Source organism: Taurulus bubalis (genome assembly GCF_910589615.1).
Source record: "Taurulus bubalis genome assembly, chromosome: 5".
Lineage (NCBI taxonomy): Eukaryota > Metazoa > Chordata > Actinopteri > Perciformes > Cottidae > Taurulus > Taurulus bubalis.
Genome location: NC_136593.1, coordinates 748198 through 773774, shown reverse-complemented (window position 1 = coordinate 773774; position 25577 = coordinate 748198). Strand labels below are relative to the sequence as shown.

Here is a 25577-nt window from a genome sequence, read left to right as displayed (position 1 = left end):
TGAGTCTCTGAGTCGTTGAGTGTTTGAGTGTTTGAGTCTCTGAGTCTTTGAGTCTCTGAGTCATTGAGTGTTTGAGTCTCTGAGTCATTGAGTCTCTGAGTCTTTGAGTCTCTGAGTCTTTGAGTCTTTGAGTCTCTGAGTCTCTGAGTCTCACATGACGTGACCTAGATCGTGTTTGGCCGGTGAGACTGAAACACAACAGTGGATTGTTTCATATTCACCATATTGATCGTGATCTGCGTTTACGATATAATCTGCGTACCGAGATAAAGTGATCTATAATTCAGGAATCCCAGCGGGGGACAAATGCAGCTCATCAACCTCAGTCCATTATTGTTAAAAACACCAGTCATAAGTCCATTATTATTAAAAACACTTCACCTGGTAGTTTGATCACGACGCTCATTCATCACCGGATCAGCGTCTTCCTCACGACTCATTCACCCATGACGCACTTTCAAAAGTTAGTTCCTCCTGAACCCGAGGAGAGTCGAGACCCGGAGAGACCCGGAGAGACCCGAGGAGACCCGGAGAGACCTGAGGAGACCCGAGGAGACCCGGAGAGACCTGAGGAGACCCGAGAAGATCCGGAGAGACCTGAGGAGACCCGGAGAGACCTGAGGAGACCCGAGGAGATCCGGAGAGACCCGAGGAGACCCGGAGAGACCTGAGGAGACCCGAGGAGATCCGGAGAGACCCGAGGAGACCCGGAGAGACCTGAGGAGACCCGGAGAGACCTGAGGAGACCCGAGGAGATCCGGAGAGACCTGAGGAGACCCGAGGAGACCCGGAGAGACCTGAGGAGACCCGAGGAGACCTGAGGAGACCCGAGGAGACCCGAGGAGACCCGGAGAGACCTGAGGAGACCTGAGGAGACCCGAGGAGACCCGGAGAGACCTGAGGAGACCCGGAGAGACCCGAGGAGACCCGGAGAGACCCGAGGAGACCTGAGGAGACCCGGAGAGACCTGAGGAGACCCGAGGAGACCCGGAGAGACCTGAGGAGACCTGAGGAGACCCGAGGAGACCCGAAGAGACCTGAGGAGACCCGAGGAGACCCGGAGAGACCTGAGGAGACCGGGAGAGACCCGAGGAGACCCGGAGAGACCCAAGGAGACCTGAGGAGACCCGGAGAGACCTGAGGAGACCCGAGGAGACCCGGAGAGACCCGAGGAGACCCGACCCGGAGAGACCTGAGGAGACCCGGGGAGACCCGAGGAGACCCGGAGAGACCTGAGGAGACCCGGGGAGACCCGAGGAGACCCGGAGAGACCTGAGGAGACCCGGAGAGACCTGAGGAGACCCGAGGAGACCCGGAGAGACCTGAGGAGACCGGGAGAGACCCGAGGAGACCCGAGGAGACCCGGAGAGACCTGAGGAGACCCGGAGAGACCTGAGGAGACACAAGGAGACCCGAAGAGACCCGGAGAGACCCGAGAAAACCTGAGGAGACCCGGAGAGACCCGAGGAGACCCGAGGAGACCCGGAGAGACCCGGAGAGACCCGGAGAGACCCGGAGATACCTGAGGAGACCCGAGGAGACTCGGAGAGACCCAAGGAGACCCGGAGAGAGCCGAGACCCGAGAGCAGACCCATCCTCCTGAACCCGAGAGCAGACTAGAAATAGCTTTAAACACTGAACAGCTGTTTTTAGGACCAGGTATTAAGGTTTTAGTCTTTGTTTTTTATTTTTTAGATCAATATATAAATAAATAGGGACATACATGATTCTGCCTCGTGTTGTTTGTATATCATCACAGACATATTCATAATATCTCGGCTGCAGTCTTTATGTAATATTCCTCCAATATCCAGAGAGACTCTTCTCATGTTCTCTAAAGAGAATAAAACAATAACGAGGTGTTTGTGTTTCACAGACTTCTCCATGAATGTGATGGGGGCGCCATCTAGTGGCCAGAATCTGGTTTAGCATCTGCAGGTCTTTCCCCTCTTATAATAATATCAAAGTAAATATAAATAATGAAATCAATAAATTGATAGTACAGTAATTCTTTCGGCCTTAGTGTAGCTTTAGTGTAGCTAGATAAGCTGTATCACAGCTTATAAAGTTTTATATATAGTCATATTATATATACAAAAACTATAGTTTGTTGTATTTATGAAATTATAGAACAAGAATAAAGACAATGTTTGACATTGTTTTGCTATTTTACCTGTTTATAACTATCAAACAAAAAATAGTCATGTGTCGGCTACATGGAGGTTAATTAAAAACACAACTATGCTGATCTTAAGTACTGTCTATATATGTGGCTCATGTGGTAGAGTTCACTCTGTAACCACAAGGTAGCAGGTTCAGTACCTGTCCTCTCCCTGTGAGGTTTACATTTTAAACTCATATCTTTTGCTGCGTTCTCACTGATGGTCCTCACTACAGACTTTAGATCATTACAGACGTTAGATCACTACAGACTTTAGATCACTACAGACGTTGATCACTACAGACTATGGATCACTGCAGGAGGAGGAGGAGGAGGAGGAGGAGGATCCGTCTTCATAGCGGACGCCTCAGTGTTTCATGAGCTGCCACACGACCAGCAGCAGGAGTTTAAAGACGTGATCCACTTCCTGAAAGTAGATCTACTTTATGGGGTCAGTTCAGTCTCATAAATGACAAATGCACACAGAAAGATTCACAAATATATTTGATTTACAAATGTACACAGAAGGGTTTACAAATACATTCCAATGATTTATATAAATGTACAAAAAAAAATCACAAATATATTTCTGCATTTGTTTGTGAAAAGCTTCACATTTCCGAGAGGCTTTATGAGACTCCTGCCGTGCTTTGGGTTCACAAATGCATTTTTTTCAATATGGACCTATCCGTAGCCAATCAGATGTCGCCCTCATTTTCAACCAATCACATGAGTGCAGCTCCCCCATCCCCGACCCACGGGGGCGGTGCCAGCATTACAGTTACGGGATTAGCACAGGTGATCAGTGAAACAATGGCGTCTGGGACACACAACTGAAAGTTGACGTTCTCTGAACTCTACTGTTGTTGAATTCTCTCAGGATCTCTTTTCAGAATGCGACAGTCTGCTGGACCTCCCTGATGAGGTTATGTCACATAGACTGGACGTAAGAAGTGGACGTTAAAAAGCCTTGAGTTCTGTGTTTTGGTCGTCTCCATCTTGTTTCTTTGCAACCAGTGAACCACAAGTGACCATTTCTGGAGGAGTGACATAGAGACGCAGTATACGTCACTCTGTAGCCCCGCCCCTAAAGCGTCCCCTGCTTTATGGTCTGTTTGACTCTAAATGACCATAATGTACTAAATGAACATCATGCTGTATTGAAGAAGACTTGAAACTAGAGATTGAGACATAAACTCATGTTTACAATGTTTACTGACGGAGTACATCAAGAGAAGTAGAGTCATTTATATAGACTTCTATACAACCAGAGGAGTCACCCCCTGGTGGTCAGGAGAGAGAATGCAGCTTTAACACATGAAGCATAGACTTCTATACAACCAAAGGAGTCGCCCCCTGGTGGTCAGGAGAGAGAATGCAGCTTTAAAACACGAAGCATAGACTTCTATACAACCAGAGGAGTCGCCCCCTGGTGGTCAGGAGAGAGAATGCAGCTTTAACACATGAAGCATAGACTTCTATACAACCAGAGGAGTCGCCCCCTGGTTGTCAGGAGAGAGAATGCAGCTTTAACACATGAAGCATAGACTTCTATACAACCAGAGGAGTCGCCCCCTGGTGGTCAGGAGAGAGAATGCAGCTTTAACATGAAGCATAGCATTCACTCTGTTATTTCCCCTACTGGTTCACTTTCAGTAACACTGGTCTGACCCTGACGGTACGTTGGCTCCGACAAGCCAGGTACCGGATCCAGTACTTCCTGAACAGCTCGTCACGAAATCCATAGATGATGGGGCTCATGAAACGGGGGATGATGTAAACGAGCAGGAAGAAGACGTAACGAATCTCCAGACTGAAGCGAGGGAACAGGGAGATGAGCGCCGCCTGAAGGGAAGGAACCACGAAGGTGAGCATGCACAGCAGCAGCTGAAACGGCAGGACGGGGAAATATGAATCGTTAGAAATGAGCAACATTTAAATTCAACAGTCTAAAGCCTTTCAACTTGAACAAATACAGTCTTTTTAACAGTCTTTGTCTCTTTGTCTCTTTGTCTCTCTGTCTCTCTGTATTTGTCTCTTTGTCTCTTTGTATATTTGTCTCTCTGTTTATTTGTCTCTTTATCTCTCTGTCTTTGTCTCTCTGTCTCTTTGTCTCTTTGTCTCTTTGTATCCTTGTCTCTCTGTCTCTTTGTCTCTTTGTTCCTCTTTCTCTTTATCTCTTTGTATCCTTGTTTCTTGTATTTTGTCTCGTTGTCTCTCTATCTCTTTGTCTCTTTGTCTCTCTGTTTTGATCTCTTTGTATCTTTGTCTCTGTGTTTCTTTGTCTCTTTGTATCTCTGTCGCTCTGTCTCTCTGTTTTTATCTATTTGTTTCTTTACCTCTTTGTCTCTCTGTTTTGATCTCTTTGTTTCTTTATCTCTCAGTTTCTTTGTCTCTTTGTCTTTTTGTTTCTTTGTCTCTCTGTCTTTATCTCTATGTATGTTTATCTCTTTGTATCCTGGTCTCTCTGTCTCTTTGTCTCTCTGTTTCTTTGTCTCTTTATCTCTTTATCTCTTTGTCTTTCTGTTTCTTTGTCTCTTTGTCTTTCTGTTGTTATCTCTTTGTTGCTTTGTCTCTCTGTCTCTTTTTCTCTTCGTCTCTCTGTTTCTTTGTCTCTTTGTTTCTTTGTCGCTTTGTATCTCTGTTTCTTTGTCTCTTTGTATCTCTGTCTCTTTGTCTCTTTGTCTCTCTGTTTTATTGTCTCTCTGTCTCTCTGTTTTTATCTCTTTGTCTCTCTGTTTCTTTGTCTCTTTATCTCTTTGTCTCTTTGTTTCTTTGTCTCTCTGTTTCTTTGTCTCTTTATCACTTTGTCTCTTTGTTTCTTTGTCTCTCTGTTTCTTTGTCTCTCTGTTTCTTTGTTTATTTATCTCTTTATCTCTCTGTCTCTCTGTTTCTTTGTCTCTTTGTATCTCTGTCTCTTTGTCTCTTTGTTTCATTGTCTCTCTGTCTCTCTGTTTTTCATCTCTTTGTCTCTGTTTCTTTGTCTCTTTATCTCTTTATATCTTTGTCTCTCTGTTTCTTTGTCTCCGACTCATTACAACAACAGAAAAGACAATTGGTTGATAAGAGTATGGGTAGAACCCTAACGATGCCATCACTGCTCATGAGAGGAGCCTGACCTGCACCCCGTGGATCAGCACGGTGTTCCTGGCTCTCTTCACCGAGGCCAGGCCCGTGGAGGCGGCCCGTGCCGCCACCATGATCTTGCAGTAGGTGTAGAGCAGCGTCAGGGTCACGAAGGACAGGTACACACCGTCGAACACGCAGTTCTTGTAGTAGATGGACCGGTGGCGGAAGAGAAGCGGGTGGTCGCAGAAGATGTTGGTGTGGAAGAAGCTCGGCGGCTGGTGCACGGCGGTAATGAGGAGGTCGGTGACGGGCGGGGCGGCGGTGAGGACGAGGATGAAGCCGATGAGGAGGAGGGTGCGCGGGACGGTGCACATGTGGCTGTAGTGCAAAGGGAAGCAGATGGAGACGTAGCGCTCCAACGCCATGCCGGCCAGGATGAGCGGCGTGGAGCGGGTGGTGAGGACCGCCGTCATTATCTGAGGGAAGCAACAGTATAAGTAAAGGAGTAGTACTAGTGTAGAAGTACTCAGTTACAAGTAAAGGTCCTGCACAAAGGTACCAGCACCAAAGTGCTCATTATGTAGAATAATATACATCATTATATTGCATTATAATTATTGATGCAATCATGTGTTGCAGCTTTTGATGATTATTTATCTGTTGATTTCATATATTTTTTATTAATAATGTGAGATAAGATTTGTATCAATCAATTTGTATCAACAATTATTAAGTGTCAAAGAAATAATTCTGGCACAAGTGAAAATGAGGACAGGTGAAGGTGAGGTGAGGACAGGTGAGAACAGTTGAGGTGAGGTGAGAACAGATGAGGACCGGTGAAGGTGAGGACTCACCAGGGCGCAGCAGACGGAGGCGTGGATTTTCCTGAAGATGTAGCTCACCACGTAGAGGGCCGTGACCAGGCTGAGCTGCAGGGCGTCATTGATCACCATGGAGACGAACATGATGTACCGCGGGTTCTCGTAGAACAGACTGGGGTCAAAGGTCAACGTCAGATGGACAGTATTCTAATCATTGATTTATGTATTGATGTAACGTCTCAATCTGGGACAATCTTAATATCATTTTAATATGAATAAATATCTGAGACGTTTCTGGCTCCCAAAACACTTAGAGGGCGCACTAGTCTCACCCGAGAGGAGCATGCCGGGGAGGTCTTTGCCTGTACTGTGGCCTGGCTGGTCACTTTATATCCCGATGCCCAGTAAAGAGACGGGGCTAGGAGTAGGGGATGTACTGAACCACAAGACTCTCTGCCAACCAAAGACCCCTTTACCACATTCTACGTTCATTGACTCTGATGCTGACGACAGCTTCATTGACGAGGACCTAGTCCGTCAACTGGGTATCGAGCGGGTACCGCTGCCATGCCCTGTTCCTGCCAATGCCCTGGATGGCCACCTACTGGGGACAGTGACTCACCAGACCACGCCAGTTTGTATGCTCTTTTAACCACCATAAGACCATCCGGTTTCTTATCCTGCGTTCACCCCAGCATCCATTAATCCTGGGGTACCCCTGGCTCTGCCCCATAACCCCCACATTGACTGGGCCACAGAAGCCAACCTGGGGTGGAGTTCATCCTGTGACCTGATTTGCCTGAAACAGGTTGCTGCACCTCAGCAGTCAGCCTGCCCCAGCTCTGCTTCGGCCCCGTCAGGGGTGCTTACTGAATACCATGAATTTCGGGAGGTATTCAGTTAGGTCAAGGCCTCATCTCTGCCTCCACATCGTCCCTACGACTGCGTCATTAACCTGCAACCAGGCACCACTCCACCCAGGGGGCCTATATTCCTTATCTGCACCTGAGAGAGAGGCCATGGAGGCATGCATAAGTTTCTCTCTAGCTGCTGGGATCATCCGTCACCTCTTCCTCACCTGCAGGTGCGGGGTTCTTTTTTGTAGGGAATAAGGACAAGTCACTGAGGCCTTGCATTGACTACAGGGGCCTCAACGACATTACCATTAAGAACCGCTACCTACTCATCTCTTCTGCCTTTGAGTTGTTGCGGGGGGCTACCATCTTCACCAAGCTAGACCTGGGTAACGCCTATCATTTGGTCCGGATCCGAGAGGGTGATGAGTGGAAGACAGCTTTCAACACCTCCACTGGACATTATGAATACCTGGTTATGCCCTTCGGTCTGACTAATGCCCCAGCCGTCTTCCAAGCCCTGGTGAATGATGTGCTGAGAGACATGTTAAACAAGCAGGTGTTCGTCTACCTAGACGATATTCAGATTTTCTCAAAGTTGTGAGAGGAGCACATTCACCATGTCCAAGGAGTCCTTCAATGCCTCCTGAGGAATTCTCTGTTCGTTAAGGCAGAGGAGTGTGTATTTCACGCCTCTTCTGTCTCCTTCCTGGGTTACATCGTGGGACATGAGATCGTGCAGATGGATCCTGCCAAGGTGTCAGCTGTTACGTCCTGGCCCATTCCTGACTCACGTAAGCAGCTGCAATGATGCGCCTTCTTCTCTAGGCAGCTTTCACCTGCTGAAAGGAACTACGACGTTGGTAACCGAGAGCTGCTTGCTGTTAAGTTGGCCCTTGAAGAGTGGTGCCACTGGCTTGAGGGGACCAGTCTGCCATTGTTGTGTTGGACTGGTCACAAGAACCTTGAATATATTCAGTTCGCCAAGAGACTGATCTCACGGCAAGCCAGATGGTCTCTGTTTGTTACCCGATTCAACTTTTCCCTCTGTTACCGGCTCGGTACCCGTAACGTCAAGCCTGGCGCCCCGTCCCGCCAGTTTGTGGACAAGGGGGATTCCACCCCTTGCAATGACAATATCCTTTCTGGCCCCGTCTTTGTTGGTTGCCTCGATCACCTGAGAGGTAGAGGAGAGAGTCAAGGCTTCCCTGGAGGCCCAGCCGGGTCCGAGCGCTTGTCCTTCTGATCGCCTGTTTGTCCCTCAGACCCTGAGGTCCGAGGTCCTCCAGTAGGCCCATAGCTTCAAACTCACTTGCCACCCTGGGAGCCAGCGTACGAAGGATGCCTTGCAGCAGAGGTTCTGGTGGGCTACTCTGGAGAAGGACACCCGGGAATTCGTCAATGCCTGTCCTGTCTGCAACCAGCAAAACCATCCCACCAGGCTGGTTTCCTGCAACCTCTTTCTATGCCCCATCGGCCCTGGTCTCACATCTCCTTGGACTTTGTAACCGGTCTGTCAACTGTCCAACAAACATACCACCATCCTGACAGTGGTAGATCGGTTCAGCAAGATGGCCCACTTTGTGCCCTTGCCCAAGCTCCCCTCGGCCAAGGAGACCGCTGAGCTGGTTCTGCTGCATGTCTTCTGGCTTCACGGTCTCCACACGGACATAGTCTCTGACTGGGGTCCTGTGTTTACGTCAGTATTCTGGAGGGAGTTCTGCGCACTCATCGGGGCCACAGCCAGCCTGTCATCTGGATTTTACCCACAGTCTAACGGCCAGACTGAGCGCAAGAACCAGGAGATGGAAACGGCTCTATGGTGTCCTGGTCCCAGCAGCTCTTGTGGGTGGAATATGCCCACAACACCATGACCAGCAGAACGGGGTTCCAGTGTGCCTACGGGTTTCAACTTCCAGTGTTTTTCGGCCCTGGAGAAGGAGGTTTCCTGCCCCTCGGCCCAGGCTTTCGCCACTGCCGCCATGCCTGGGCTAAGGCCAGAGTTGCGCTCCTCCGCTCGGCCAACCGTTACTCCGCAGCGGCCAACCGGCGCCGCTCCAAAGCCCTCATCTACCAGGTTGGCCAGAAAGTGTGGCTGTCGACCAGGGACCTAGCCTTGCGAGTAGAGACAAAGAAGTTACGCCCAGGTTCATCGGACCATTCAAGATCCTGAAGGTCATCAATCCTGCAGCGGTGAGGCTCAAGCTGCCATTCCATGGCTCCAGGGTGAAGACACGCCACCGCGGTTTATCGAGGGAGGTCTTACCTACATGGTTTGCCGCCTGCTTCGTTCCCGCCGTCGTGCGAGAGGGCTACAATACCTGGTTGCCTGGGAGGGCTACGACCCAGAGGAGAGATGCTGGGTTCTGGCTCGACACATTCTGGATGCCCCTCTCATGAGGGAGCTTCACCGCGACCACCCTGACCAGCCCTCCAAGGGCTCTGTGCCCACAGGGGCTACCCAGCCAGACTCGGTTCCCTCTCTTCCAACGGTAGCTTCAGACGTCGGGGAGAATGAGGAGGAGCCGTCTTCCGATCAGGACAACTCACCCACCGATGAGGAGAGGGGGGAGATGTCTGAGAAATATTAGCCCTCCTCCAGATCCCCTCAGCCCACCCGGCTTGGTGGTGATTGTTTTGGGATCGTTTTCCTGTTGCCGACCCTGCCTGTCCCTGTTTGTGTGTGTGTGTGTGTGTGTGTGTGTGTGTGTGTGTGTGTGTGTGTGTGTGTGTGTGTGTGTGTGTGTACCTGTGCTTCAGGAAGGTGTGTGTGTGTGTGTGTGTGTGTGTGTGTGCGTGTATGTGTGTGTGTGTGTGCTTCAGGAAGGTGTGTGTGTGTGTGTGCTTCAGGAAGGTGTGTGTGTGTGTGTGTGTGTGTGTGTGTGTGCTTCAGGAAGGTATGTGTGTGTGTGTGTGTGTGTACCTGTGCTTCAGGAAGGTGTGTGTGTGTGTACGTGTGTACCTGTGCTTCAGGAAGGTGTGTGTGTGTGTGTGTGTGTGTGTACCTGTGCTTCAGGAAGGTGAGCACCATGCTGCCGTTGCAGCCGCTCAGCAGCAGCCACACCAGCACAGCGACGGTGTTCTTGGTGAGCGCGTTGGAGAAGCTGTCCTTGGAGCCGGCCGTCAGGGCGGAGCTACCGTTCAGCACGGAGGAAGACGAGTTCTGCATCTTCCTCTCAACACGCGGTCAGGTGAGCTTCTGTTCAGGAGCCGCTTGACTTCCTGCAGTTATAGAGGAACATGAAGCACTCATCTTCACAGGTATTATCCACATCAGTGGAGAGGTGATAACTAGTACTTATACACTATAATACATCATTTATATTTATACATCATAATTATGAAATAAACATTATGAAATGAATATTATGATATTAACATCATAATGTTAAAGTTCTGATGTTAATATCATAATATTCATTTCATAATGTTCTTTATGAAGATCCTTTATGAAGTTCCTCTTGTACTAAATACAATGTGCTGGACATTTGATTTGAGATTTATTCATTTGGACAAAAGTACATAAAAAAAGAAGTACACAATTATAATACAAACATGTGTATTAATACATTTCATACAAACTGTCTTCCTTCAGCAGCTCTTTGATATTCACTCTTTAAAGAAAACAAGAAGTGCATTAGACAAGAATATCATACGACATCAAATATGAATAATAACCATACTAATGATAGCAAAGGCAATAACACATAATAATAACAACCATACAAATAATAACAATAGCATTAATAAATAATATTAATGACCACACTAGTAATTACAATAGTAATAATAACCACGCTAATAATAAAAATAGCAATAATAAGTAATGATAATACATAATAATAATAGCCATAATAATAATAACAATAGCAAAATAAAATCACAATCAATAATAATAATAATAACCACACTAATATTAACAATAGCAATAATAAAGCAGAATAAATCATAATAATAACCACACTAATATTAACAATAATAAATAATAATAATAACGATAATAATATTAACAATAGCAATAATAAATCATTATAACCATATTAATATTAACAATAGCAATAATGAATCATAATAACCATATTAATATTAACAATAGCAATAATAAATCATATTAATACTGTATTTTTAATTAATGTATTTTTAAAGGTACTCAAAGGTAAAAACATAAACAGTTCAATCAAAAACAACAGAAACAAACAGAAATAACAGGAAAGAATTAAATCACAAATAACCACGATATCAACAGTCAATACTATTTCTAAAAGCAACATAAAACATAAAACATTGTTTAAAGAACAAAGAAACACAAGTTCTTATCATGTGTAGAAGCAGCAGTATTGTATGATAATAATGATATTAGTGATGATAATAACTGATTGTTCCTCTCACCTGTTCATCTCCGGCTCCTCCGGCCGGCTGGATCATATATAGTCTGTATTGATCCGGTTGCCATGGAGACGGGTTGTGATGTCACAGGTTAACTAACATTAATATTATCTGAGTTGAGCAGAACGACATTCATCTTAAGGAACATTCAGGATTTTATTACATTTGTATTTCCTGTGTTTACATTTAGAAAAATCTGAAAATTGATTAGAAATGAAATTGAACATGTTGAAGAGTTTTTATATCTTCTGCATTCAGATGAGCTCATAATGATCTGTAGATGAAGAGTTATTGAAGATATGATGAGGAATGAGCCTAAGGTGGAGCTGCTATGTTCAGGTTGAGCCACCAGGTGGTGCTCTGCTCTGCTTTATTACTTTTGTCATATTACACATTTTACCCACAGACATGACTTTTGGTCTCTTAACTCATCTAGTTGTGATTATTCTGATATGATTCTGGATATTAGAGCCAATGATGATTTTCATTATTCTCACTTTTCATCAATAAACTCATAACATTGATTTATTGAGTCTATCTGATGTTAAATATCAACAAACATTGTTGTTTTCTTTCATCAGTATTTGTCCAGATTATTATTATTATTAGTCAGTTCAATTCAGTTTATTTTGTATAGCCCAACATCACAAATACAAGTTATCCTCAGAGCTTTACAGTCTGTAACATAACATCCTGTCCCGGGACCTCACATCGGATCAGGAACAACTCCCCAATAAAGAGAGTAAAAACCCTTTCACAGGGAAAACAGGAAGAACCTTCAGGAGAGCAACAGAGGAGGATCCCTCTCCTGGATGGACAGAAGAATAGATGTCATGTGACCAGAATGAATAACGTAACAGAGTTACAGCACATTACATGAATATGACAGAAATGATTCATATAATGAGTAGTAGGCATGGTCCATGATCCAGATAACCATGACCCATTAGGCAGAAGGAGGTAGAGAGGAGGGGCATCAGCAGGGCCATGGCAGCAGGTATAGGAGGTAGGAGGTAGGAGGCAGGAGGTAGGAGGTAGGAGACAGGAGGTAGGAGGTAGGAGGCAGGAGGTAGGAGGTAGGAGGCAGGAGGTAGGAGGTAGGAGGTAGGAGGCAGGAGGTAGGAGGTAGGAGGTAGGAGACAGGAGGTAGGAGGTAGGAGGCAGGAGACAGGAGGTAGGAGGTAGGAGGCAGGAGGCAGGAGGTAGGAGGTAGGAGGCAGGAGGTAGGAGGTAGGAGGCAGGAGGTAGGAGGTAAGAGGCAGGAGACAGGAGGTAGGAGGCAGGAGGCAGGAGGTAGGAGGCAGGAGGTAGGAGGCATGAGGTAGGAGATAGGAGGCAGGAGACAGGAGGTAGGAGGCAGGAGACAGGAGGTAGGAGGCAGGAGGTAGGAGGTAGGAGGTAAGAGGCAGGAGGTAGGAGGTAGGAGGCAGGAGGTAGGAGGCAGGAGACAGGAGGCTGGAGGCAGGAGGTAGGCGGTAAGAGGCAGGAGACAAGAGACAGGAGGTAGGTAATTTGCATTGAAGAGACATGAATTCATCTAGGAGAGAAAGAAGAGGAGAAGAGGTGAAGAGGTGCTCAGTGTATCCTAAGATGTCCCCCAGCAGTCTAGGCCTATAGCAGCATATCTAGGGGCTGGACCAGGTAAACCTGAGCCAGTCCTAACTATAAACCTGAGCCAGTCCTAACTATAGACCTGAACCAGTCCTAACTATAAACCTGAACCAGCCCTAACTATAGACCTGAACCAGTCCTAACTATAGACCTGAACCAGTCCTAACTATAGACCTGAACCAGTCCTAACTATAGACCTGAACCAGTCCTAACTATAGACCTGAGCCAGTCCTAACTATAGACCTGAACCAGCCCTAACTATAGACCTGAACCAGTCCTAACTATAGACCTGAACCAGCCCTAACTATAGACCTGAACCAGTCCTAACTATAGACCTGAACCAGTCCTAACTATAGACCTGAACCAGTCCTAACCATAGACCTGAACCAGTCCTAACTATAGACCTGAACCAGTCCTAACTATAGACCTGAACCAGTAGCTATAGACCTGAACCAGTCCTAACCATAGACCTGAACCAGTCCTAACTATAGACCTGAACCAGTCCTAACCATAGACCTGAACCAGTCCTAACTATAGACCTGAACCAGTCTAACTATAGACCTGAACCAGTCTAACTATAGACCTGAACCAGTCCTAATTATAGACCTGAACCAGTCCTAACTATAGACCTGAACCAGTCCTAACTATAGACCTGAACCAGTCTAACTATAGACCTGAACCAGTCCTAATTATAGACCTGAACCAGTCCTAACTATAGACCTGAACCAGTCCTAACCATAGACCTGAACCAGTCCTAACTATAGACCTGAACCAGTCCTAACTATAGACCTGAACCAGTAGCTATAGACCTGAACCAGTCCTAACTATAGACCTGAACCAGTCCTAACCATAGACCTGAGCCAGTCCTAACTATAGACCTGAACCAGTCCTAACTATAGACCTGAACCAGTAGCTATAGACCTGAACCAGTCCTAACTATAGACCTGAACCAGTCCTAACCATAGACCTGAGCCAGTCCTAACTATAGACCTGAACCAGTCCTAACCATAGACCTGAACCAGTCCTAACCATAGACCTGAGCCAGTCCTAACTATAGACCTGAACCAGTCCTAACCATAGACCTGAACCAGTCCTAACTATAGACCTGAACCAGTAGCTATAGACCTGAACCAGTCCTAACTATAGACCTGAACCAGTCCTAACCATAGACCTGAGCCAGTCCTAACTATAGACCTGAACCAGTCCTAACCATAGACCTGAACCAGTCCTAACCATAGACCTGAACCAGTCCTAACTATAGACCTGAACCAGTCCTAACCATAGACCTGAACCAGTCCTAACCATAGACCTGAACCAGTCCTAACCATAGACCTGAACCAGTCCTAACTATAGACCTGAACCAGTCCTAACCATAGACCTGAACCAGTCCTAATTATAGACCTGAACCAGTCCTAACCATAGACCTGAACCAGTCCTAATTATAGACCTGAACCAGTCTAACTATAGACCTGAACCAGTCCTAGCTATTTCAGATAATTGATTTCTGAGGTGTCCTGGAAAATACATTGTCTGAGTTTAACATCAGGTTTATTTTCTAATTCATAACATTAGACATCAAAGAGATGATATCTTTATTTATACCATTCATACACATTACAACACATTGACCCTGCACTTATGAAAGTGGTTAAATCAAAATGAAGTTAAAGTTCTCACTGACGTCCAGATGATGTTTAATCATAAATAATGGAAATAAATATGTGATCCGTGTTCAGCCAGAGCTCATGGATCCCTGATATTAGTATAATATTAGAGTTTAAACAAACAACCAATAACCACGTGGTCATATTAAGGCCTATATGTCTTTATTGTGAGTGTTGATGGAGCAGCTACAGCGTTAGCTTAGCATAGCAGCGATCAAATCAGACTTTTTACAAACCATTGCGTCATTATTTTTACATCCTTTTTATTGCATTTAAATCACAGTAAAAATGTTTATTTTGGTTCATGCAGCTGTACGCGAGTCTCTTGCGATGATGTCATGAACCTTGAGACGGCGCCTAGTTTCTCAGGATCTCTGGTTCCCCCTCTCAGCCTAGGACTTCGGGGCCACCGTCCGCGGTTCGGCCCCGCACCGGTTGCTCAGCAGGTGCGTCTTCAGGTGCTTCCTGAGCTGCTCGTCTCTGACGCCGTAGACGATCGGACTCAGGAAGCGCGGCAGGATGTAGACGATCAGGTAGTTGGCGAACCGGATTTCGAGGACGCGGCCGGGGAAGATGAGGCGCAGGACGAGCTCCACGCTGGGCGACACGTAGGACAGCAGGCACATGGCCAGCTGGGCCCCGTGCAGCAGGATGGTGTTGCGGGCCCTCTGGGCCGACGCCGACCCCGTGGACAGGGCCCGGGCCGCCAGCAGGACCCTCAGGTAGGTGAAGACCAGCGTCAGGAACACGCAGGAGAAGTAGATGACGTCGAAGGCCAGCCGCTTGCGGGCCAGCAGCGGGTCCTTGAACACGTTCCGCCTTATGCAGAACACCGACTGGCGGAAGAAGCTCAGGGACTCGGTCGCCAGCGTCGCGAACAGGTCGGCGACGGCCGGCGCGGCGCCCGCCAGCCAGATGAAGCCCACGGCCGCGTAGGTGCGCCGCGCGGTGCAGAGCTGGCGGTGGCGGAGCGGGTGGCACACGGCCACGTAGCGCTCCACGGCCATGCTGGCCAGGCTGAGCGGCGTGTTCCTGGTGGTGAAGACCGCCAGCAGGATGAAGACGCAGCAGAAGGACACGTGGATCCGGTAGAAGACGTAGCTGAGGACGAACAGCGCCGCCGTGACGCTCAGCTGCACGGCGTCGTTCAGCACCATGTGGATGAACAGGATGTAGCGAGGGTCTTCAGAGAACGCCTGCAGGGAGAGGAAGGAGGGGAACCTCCTCATGATGAGGTCATCAGACACATTATAATGACAAACGATGTCATTTCAATCATCATTCATATTCAAGCTTTATAGGTAAATCCTCCATTAACCTTCTGGACCAGCTCTACTTTGTTTGATTATAACTTAATCATTTGTACGATGATTAATACTTTGTTAAAGGTATAAACACAATTCTCTAAACCTTCGATAAACATTAAGTGATGATTATAATTCGCTGTTAAATAAACACTGTTTAGATTGATGATTCAGCATTTTATTAATAACACTTTTCTTGTCCATCTAATCTACGTAATGTTTATAGATGTGTTCATTGTTGACAAATCAGAATCCAGTATTCACTATAGTGAACAATAGTGTCATTATCATCTCATTGTTTATTAAAAGTAAGAAAACAAGCACCATTTATTAATGATGGCTTTTAGTGTGTGTGTGTGTGTGTGTGTGTGTGTGTGTGTGTGTGTGTGTGTGTGTGTGTGTGCGTGTGTGTGTGCGTGTGCGCGCGTGTGCGAGTGTGTGTGCGTGTGTGTGTGCGTGCGTGTGCGTGTGTGTGCGTGTGCGTGTGTGTGTACCTGGTGTCTAAAGAAGGTGACCACTAAGATCCCGTTGATGTAACTGAGGACGATCCAGACCAGAACCACGATCAGGTTCTTGATCAGCCCCGAGTGGAAAGAGTCTCTGAGGAACTAAAGTAGTGACATCACACACTGATCATATATATTTATATATATATTTATATAAGTATATATATTTCCTCTGCTGAATTTCAAAACGAGCAGACCTGCTGAGTCGTGTTGCCTTCAGGGACCCCTGATGAGCTCATGCTTCAGTCAGAAAGAGACAAAGACAGAAAGTCAATGCACTGAATCAAAATATGCAGTTTTATGAAAGACAATCAGTCCAAATGTTGATCAATTCAAAGTATTAAAACGTCACTTTTATGATGTTTAAACTCCACTTTGAGCTCTTTTTTTTGTTTGTAAATCACACTAATAATATAAACAGGATAATAATGATCAAATAAACAACTCTCCAATGACTCTTTATCTCTTTGTTAAAAGTACAGGAAATTATTTTTTTACTTTTAAAATATCTTTTTGATTCATGAACAAACAGAAAATACTTTTGACAACATTATTGATTATTTGCTTTAGTTGTATTTCTCCACCGCTCTACTTTTAGTCACCTGATATTTTGAGTAATTGAGATGATGAAGATGATGAAGATGATGAGCGTTCCTCCGTCTGCAAAACACAGAAACACAGAAGGACTTTTCCTTTCATTCAAAATGCATTTATTCCATCAATAATCCGTCAGAACCAAAACAGTTTTCTGCTGAAATTAAATATAATTTAACATGCAGCGTTTGGCTTTCATGTTCATCAACCCAAACACAATCTGAGTTATTTCATATCCACACAGCTGCTGCATGAAGGCTTCCACATGCGTGCCACATATTAATATCTTTAGCGGTATTTATTATAAAACAAGATATTTATTATAAAACAAGAGCGCATTCTAAAACATTATGGTTTCTTTTTTAAGTAAATTACTCACAAACCGGCAGCTGGGCAGTAAACTCTATAAACTTTATAAACTATATAAACTTCATAAACTTTGTAAACTATATAAACTTTATAAACTCTATAAACTTTATAAACTATATAAACTCTATAAACTTTATAAACTATATAAACTCTATAAACTTTATAAACTTTATAAACTCTATAAACTTTATAAACTATATAAACTTTATAAACTCTATAAACTCTATAAACTTTATGAACTATATCAACTTTATAAACTATATGAACTTTATAAACTATATCAACTTTATAAACTATATAAACTTTATAAACTATATACACTTTATAAACTATATCAACTTTATAAACTATATAAACTCTATAAACTATATAAACATTATAAACTACTGTATATCAACTTTACAAACTCTATGAACTATATACACTTTATAAACTATATCAACTATTTAAACTATATAAACTTTATAAACTCTATAAACTTTATAAACTCTATAAACTTCATAAACTATATAAACTCTATAAACTATATAAACATTATAAACTCTATAAACTATTTAAACTATTTAAACTATATAAACTTTATAAACTCTATAAACTTTATAAACTCTATAAACTTCATAAACTATATAAACATTATAAACTCTATAAACTATTTAAACTCTATAAACATTATAAACTCTATAAACTCTATAAACTTTATAAACTCTATAAACTTCATAAACTATATAAACTCTATAAACTCTATAAACATTATAAACTCTATAAACTCTATAAACTTTATAAACTCTATAAACTCTATAAACTTTATAAACTCTATAAACTTCATAAACTATATAAACTCTATAAACTCTATAAACATTATAAACTCTATAAACTCTATAAACTTCATAAACTATATAAACTCTATAAACTCTATAAACTATATAAACTCTATAAACTCTATAAACTTTATAAACTCTATAAACTATATAAACATTATAAACTATATAAACTCTATAAACTCTATAAACATTATAAACTCTATAAACTTCATAAACTATATAAACTCTATAAACTATATAAACATTATAAACTATATAAACTCTACAAACTCTATAAACATTATAAACTCTATAAACTCTATAAACTATATAAACTCTATAAACTATATAAACATTATAAACTATATAAACTCTACAAACTCTATAAACATTATAAACTCTATAAACTCTATAAACTTTATAAACTCTATAAACTCTATAAACATTATAAACTCTATAAACTCTATAAACTTTATAAACTCTCACGTCAGTCAGAACAAACTTTATCTCACTTTATTCAACATTATTTTAGTACCTTTCTCCAAATGTAAAATCCTTTATGTTTCCGTTACTTTTTTAAAATGTTGGTCGTTTAAGTTGTGATTATATAAATAAATTAATATCTGCAACACGGACCTACCTGAGTCCAGGTGAGACGGAGGACGCGCACCTGACGGAGGAGCTCTATAAGCACGCTCACACTCCTCCTCCTCCTCCTCCTGCTCCTCCTCCTGCTCCCCCTCCTCCTGCTCCCCCTCCTCCTCCTCCTCCTCCTCCTCCTCCTCTTCCTCCTGCTCCTCCTCCTGCTCCCCCTCCTCCTCCTGCTCCCCCTCCTCCTCCTCCTCTTCCTCCTGCTCCTCCTCCTGCTCCCCCTCCTCCTCCTCCTCCTGCTCCCCCTCCTCCTCCTCCCCCTCCTCCTCCTCCTCCTCCTCCAGAATCAGAACCATTTTATTGCCATGTATGTTTTCACATACAACAATTTGTCCTGGCGGGAGGTGCATAACATTGAACAATAAACATTTAACAATGAACATAAAACAGAGTACAATAAATGGGAGCTTGAATATTTACAATTGGATCTACAGTAGAATATAAAATTAAAGTTAAAATAAAGTGCACGAAATGTAAGTGTTATGTGAAAGTGAAAAGTGTGCGACAAAGTGGCAAGTGTATTTAAATATAAGGTGTGGAGGCGTGTGCAGGGGAGTGACCAGTAGGAAATAGTCCTGGGGGTGACAGGATCAGTCAGTGAGGGACCTGGGCTCTGTTGATGAGCCCGACTGCCGACGGGAAGAAACTGTTAGTGTGGCGTGAGGTCTTGGTCCTGATGGAGTGTGAGGTCTTGGTCCTGATGGAGCGTGAGGTCTTGGTGCTGAGGTCTTGGTCCAGTAATGTCTTGGTTCTGATGGACTGTGAGGTCTTGGTCCTGAGGTCTTGGTCCAGTAAGGTCTTGGTCCTGATGGACTGTGAGGTCTTGGTCCTGATGGAGTGTGAGGTCTTGGTCCTGATGGAGCGTGAGGTCTTGGTCCTGAGGTCTTGGTCCAGTAATGTCTTGGTTCTGATGGACTGTGAGGTCTTGGTCCTGAGGTCTTGGTCCAGTAAGGTCTTGGTCCTGATGGACTGTGAGGTCTTGGTCCTGATGGAGCGTGAGGTCTTGGTCCTGATGGAGCGTGAGGTCTTGGTCCTGAGGTCTTGGTCCAGTAAGGTCTTGGTTCTGATGGACTGTGAGGTTTTGGTCCTGAGGTCTTGGTCCAGTAAGGTCTTGGTCCTGATGGACTGTGAGGTCTTGGTCCTGATGGAGCGTGAGGTCTTGGTCCTGATGGACTGTGAGGTCTTGGTCCTGATGGACAGAACTTTGTGAAGACCATCTCTCCGGGACCCAGAGAACATACATTGCCCAGTTGCAAGATCAGTTTGCTGACATGTTCTCTCTCCTGCCTGGACGCACAAACCTCATCACGCACCAGATTGAGACTCCTCCGGGCGTGCAGGTGCGGTTACGACCCTACAGGTTACCTGAACACAAACGAAAAGTGGTTCAGAGGGAATTGGCTGCAATGTTGGAGATGGGGGTAATAGAAGAGTCCAACAGTGCCTGGTCTAGCCCCATTGTTCTTGTTGTCAAGAGGGATGGGTCTATACAGTTCTGCGTGCACTATCGCAGGGTGAATGATGTGTCACGTTTTGATGCTTACCCAATACCCCGGGTCGACGAGCTCCTGGACCGACTGGGCACTGCGCGTTTCTTTACGACACTGGATTTGACCAAGGGCTACTGGCAGATTCCTCTGTCGCCGGAGTCCAAGGAAAAAATGGCCTTCTCCACTCCGTTTGGTTTATACCAATTCACCACGCTTCCCTTCGGGTTGTTCGGTGCCTCAGCCACCTTTCAACGCCTCATGGACCGGTGCTGCGTCCGCACGCTGCATATGCGGCCGCCTACTTGGATGATGTAATCATCCACAGCACCACCTGGGCGGAGCATGTGCGGCGGGTGGGCGCGGTGCTGGAGTCCCTGAGGCAGGCTGGGCTCACCACCAACCCGGGGAAGTGTGCAGTTGGACGGAGGGAGGTACGGTATCTGGGGTACCACTTGGGCGGCGGGCATGTGCGCCCTCAGGTGGACAAGACCGCCGCTATCGCAGCCTGCCCACGGCCCAAGACGAAAAAAGAGGTGAGGCAGTTTCTGGGGCTGGCGGGTTATTACAGGCGCTTCATCCCGAACTTCGCAGATCTGACCAGCCCCTTGACTGACCTGACCCGGAAAGGTGCCTCAGATCCGGTCCAGTGGACGGAGCGGTGCCAGTTGGCGTTTGAGGAGGTAAAACAGGCTCTCTGTGGGGAGCCGCTCCTTTACACCCCTAACTTCTCTCTTCCCTTTACTCTGCAGACTGATGCGTCGAACAGAGGGCTGGGGGCCGTTTTGTCCCAGCAGGTAGAGGGGATTGACCGCCCAGTCCTCTACATCAGCCGGAAGCTATCCGAGAGGGAGGCCAGGTACAGCACGGTAGAGAAGGAGTGCCCGGCCATCCGGTGGGCAGTCGACTCCCTGCGCTACTACCTCCTGTGACGCTCTTTCACCCTCTGGTCGGACCACGCCCCACTCCAGTGGCTACACCGCATGAAAGATACCAAAGCCCGGATTACTCGGTGGTATCTGGCTTTACAGCCTTTTAATTTCAAGGTGATCCATAGGCCGGGGACGCAGATGGTTGTGGCCGACTTCCTCTCCCGCTCTCACGGGGGGGGGAGGGGGAGTAGGTTAGGCCGGATGGGGCCCCGGTCTAAGACGGGCGGTATGTGGTGGCAGGGGCGTGGTTAGCTCCGCTGGAGAGGGGGGAGGGGAGAAGCGGGAGACCTAATTGGCCTCAGCTGGAGCAGGTTGTGTGTCTTTCCTACATAAAGCATGAGATGGACGGAGGCGAGGAAGAGGGGAGCGCAGAGGCACAGTTTGCACCAGCGTGCATCAAAATAAAAACAGTTACCAACCACGATCCCAAGTGTGCTTGTGTCATTGGTGCTGGGGGGGACCCGAGGAAGTAGCAGGATCCTGTTACACAAATGAAGTAGATCCTGTGCCTTGCAGCTGACCTTTGTGGTTTTTTAAAATCTGTATTCTTGTAGCTGTGGCCACGTGCAGTGTTGAACGTGTGATCAGGTTCAGGGGATGTTGAACCACAGACACCGATTAATCACAATGTCTCAAGTACACGTAATCTGTCTGACACCTGTTCAGCTAAACACGACCCCATGACCCCCAGGCAGCATCGGCAGGTCCCACCTGTCAAATCTGCGTACAAAGGCGCCAGTTAGTCCCACTAAAATGTTTCAAGGGTACATAAATCTGTCTGACACTCTCGATAGGGATATTCCCACACACTTGCCTATATATACTGTGATAAACTGGGCACTCTTTAGTCCCTCTTGGGCTTTGTCCCGGAGAAGGAACCACTCTGATTTTCCCATATTGTAATTACTGGTAACTGCTTCTAAGCGCTGAGGGATTTTTCTCCAAGACAAAAAAGAAACGGTTGATGAATTACAATGTGACTTTTACTATTGTAACTTTTTAAACATATGATACTGGTGAACTGACTCTTAGCTGCTGCAGGGAATTCCTTAAAGTAAAGAAAAAGACTCAGTTATCGTACTGTGTATAATAACTCTTGTTGAAATCAAATTTATACCAGGAGACAGGTAGAAGATTTAGAAGTAGAAACCATTGAAGACAGTTGGTCGAGGTTGATGGTAAAAAATCTATCCAGACACACAGCAGGGTCCACAGCCTCCTCCATGGCCATCCCACCTAAGGATGGGCCAGTAGTAGTCGAGGGCAGGAGATCACCGATCCTGTCTCTAATAGCCAGAATCTTACCATTGAAGAAGTTCATGAAGTCATTACTACTGAGGTATATAGGAATACACGGATCCACCGAGCTATGACTCTCAGCCAGCCTGGCCACAGTGCTGAAGAGACTCTTAGGGTTATTTTTGTGTTTCTCTGTTAGTGATGAGTAGTAGGCTCCTCTGGCATTATGGAGAGCCTTCTTATATGTTCTCAGACTATCCCGCCAAACCAACCGGGACTCCTCCAGACCGTTGGAACGCCATATGCCCTCAAGCTTCCGTGATGCTTGCGTCAATATATGGGTCTGTGAGTTATACCATCAGTCACCGTGTTTGGGAGCGGGCCAGAGAAAACTACGGAGTCCGCTATTGTTTTGGCGTAAGCACACACCGACTCCACGTTGATTTTAATGACCTCCGAGTGGCGAAGTTGGGAGTCATTTCCGCCGACGTGTATTACAATCTTACTGTATTTACGTTTGTCTTTAGCCAACAGTTTTAAATAGGACTCAACGTCGCCCGCTCTGGCCCCAGAAATACATTTGACTGTGGTCCCCAGATTCGCGATCTTCACGTTTCTAACAATTGAGCTCCCGACAACCAAAGTTGGTTTCTCAGTGCTGCTGAGTGGCGAGAGGTTAGAAACGGGAAGAGGCTGGCGGTGTCCAGAGGACTGCTCAGCTCCCGGTTTCTGCCTCCCTCGTACAGTCACCCAGTCCCTCGGCTGCTCAGGGGCTGCCGGGGAACAGCTAACGTTATCAGAAGCTCACAGATGATATAGAATTAATGTCATATGTAAATGTACCTTCGGCAACAATACAACCACGGTCATTTCAATGTCTGCACACACACAAATGAGGAAAACTATTAACACATGTTGCAGTTTTATTATATTTAGTATATAGTTTTTGACTTAAACGGTACAATTTATTGTCATTTTGAATCACTATTATTATTATAGATTGTAATCTATAGATATATATATATGTATATATATATGTGTGTGTATAACGAACAGTTAACTGATAACGAACAGTTCACGAATTATTGTACAAAAATGAGCTTGCTTATGGTCATTATTACAATAGCCTATAGCCTAGACCTAGGGTTATATACACACACACACACACACACACACACACACACACACACACACACACACACACACACACACATATACATGGTCTAATACAGCAACATGGATGTCGGTGCAGTCCTTGGTTTCATGCTTGATCTCAGTGTGCACAGCAGGTACATTTTCAGATGCTGTCTAAATATATTGTCTCGTAGCCCGTACACAATAGGACTGAGCAACCTGGGGAGGATCTGGACGATGATATACGAGGCAAAGAATATATTTATATAATGTTCAGGGAAGCGATAGACCAGAGCATTTCTAATCAGAAAGGCGACATAGGTGAGCATACACAGCATGAGCTGAAAACCATGCAGCAGGATGGTGTTCCTGGCCTTCTTTGCGTCTCCATCACCTGATTTAGACGCTTTAGCTGATTTAGCAGCTAAGAAGATCTTGATGTAAGTAAAGAGGAGCGTGAGCCAAACACCAATCAGGTAAACCATGGAGGAAACGTCCCTCTTTTTCAAGTGGATAGGGTGACGGAACAGTTTATCCTTTGAACAAAAAATGGTGGAATAAAATAACTCTACAGGCTCTGTAGCCAGAAGAATAAAAACATCTGGCAGTATTGAAACTGCACTCATGGCCCAAATCAAAGCAATCAGAACGTATGTTCTCTTGATGGTACAGAGCTCAGCGTGTCGCAGTGGGAGACAAATAGCAATGTAACACTCTACGGCCATGAAAGCTAAATTTAATGGAGTGTTGAGGGTGGTGAAGACAGAAAGGGTAATAAAGACGCAACACAAGGAAACATTAATTGTGTAGAAGATGTAACTTAAGACAAACAGGCTGATTGTTGTCGTCAGCTGGATCATGTCGTTCACCACCAGGTGGATGAAGAGGATGTAACGCGGATTCACATAAAATATCTGAACCAGAGAGAGAAAAAGAAAGAATCAGTTTAAACAACTCAATATTTGTACCTATAAAATAAGCCTTTCTTGATCCCCAGTAGAGATTATGAATAAGAATAAACAATAAGGGGCATATACAAATTAAATAAGAATTGAAGTAAAGATTAAAAATCCTTCAGGAGGAATATTTCAAGGCAAAACATTATTGTGTGGTATAATGTTGCTTTCACCAGATTAATGTATACGATGAAGTAATGATACCTGTCTAACTGTGTACTAGAAATATGATATAGTGTAATTTAACATTAATATATTAACAAAGGGCCTTACAAAATGAATGACATTGGTGTTACGTGTTATAATACTCCATACCCCAGATGTATACATTATATTATACAGTAATGATACTCACCATGTGTCTGTATAAGTATACAGATGTATACAGAAATAGTACATAAGGTAATAACACAGTTGAACATATTAACGTATTAATCAGGGCTAAAGGATTCTGACCTGGTGTTTTCTGAAGGTGTGAATCAAAGAACCGTTGATATAGTTGATGATGAGACCAAGAGCCAGAACGATCACATTTTTGGCCACGACTGTGCTGTAGGAGTCTCGATACCTCGGAGTCGAGACGTTGTAGCCAGAAGACGATGAATTCATCGAGCTGATCTGAGGATCCTGCAAGCCTCTGATGAACATTTCAAACACTTTAGTGTTAGTTACTTCAAATGTTAACTGTTGATATGTTCATCTTATAAAACACATTTCCCACCATAGCAGGAATACCTTGGTTACCTATTTAAGAGAGAATACAATAAATGTTCAAGCAATTCACTCATTGTTTTCATAGGAAAGTTATTCATTTTAAAATGTTTTGTTGTTACTTCAACATTTCTATATACAATTGTATATAGAAATGTTGAAGTTGAGTGTAATGCTTACATGTAGTTATAAAAGATTCAAATATTATAAACAACACCGTGATAAAATACGGTGTTGTAAAATACAGTCCTACCTCAGATAGTGTGCTCCGGTTTCCACCTTCACCACTTATGAAATGAGTGTGCATAGGCTTCACCTCTTTTTATGA

General features: G+C 44.9%; 2 protein-coding genes across 2 annotated transcripts; both read right to left on the bottom strand.

The window, feature by feature from the left end:
* Window positions 1–3799: 3799 nt before the first annotated feature.
* On the bottom strand, window positions 3800–10074 carry LOC306736515 (odorant receptor 131-2-like; the record flags this gene model as incomplete). Its single annotated transcript, XM_079218160.1, has 4 exons — window positions 3800–4048; window positions 5281–5706; window positions 6085–6223; window positions 9911–10074. 4 exons carry the CDS (start codon window positions 10072–10074, stop codon window positions 3800–3802), a joined length of 978 nt encoding a protein of 325 aa, XP_079074286.1.
* Window positions 10075–14958: 4884 nt separating this feature from the next.
* LOC306736514 (uncharacterized protein) lies at window positions 14959–25147 on the bottom strand (the record flags this gene model as incomplete). The annotated part of the gene is made up of 8 exons (XM_079218159.1): window positions 14959–15762; window positions 16365–16478; window positions 20335–20427; window positions 20583–20785; window positions 21023–21116; window positions 22815–23221; window positions 23716–24496; window positions 24995–25147. 8 exons carry the CDS (start codon window positions 25145–25147, stop codon window positions 14959–14961), a joined length of 2649 nt encoding a protein of 882 aa, XP_079074285.1.
* Window positions 25148–25577: the final 430 nt, after the last annotated feature.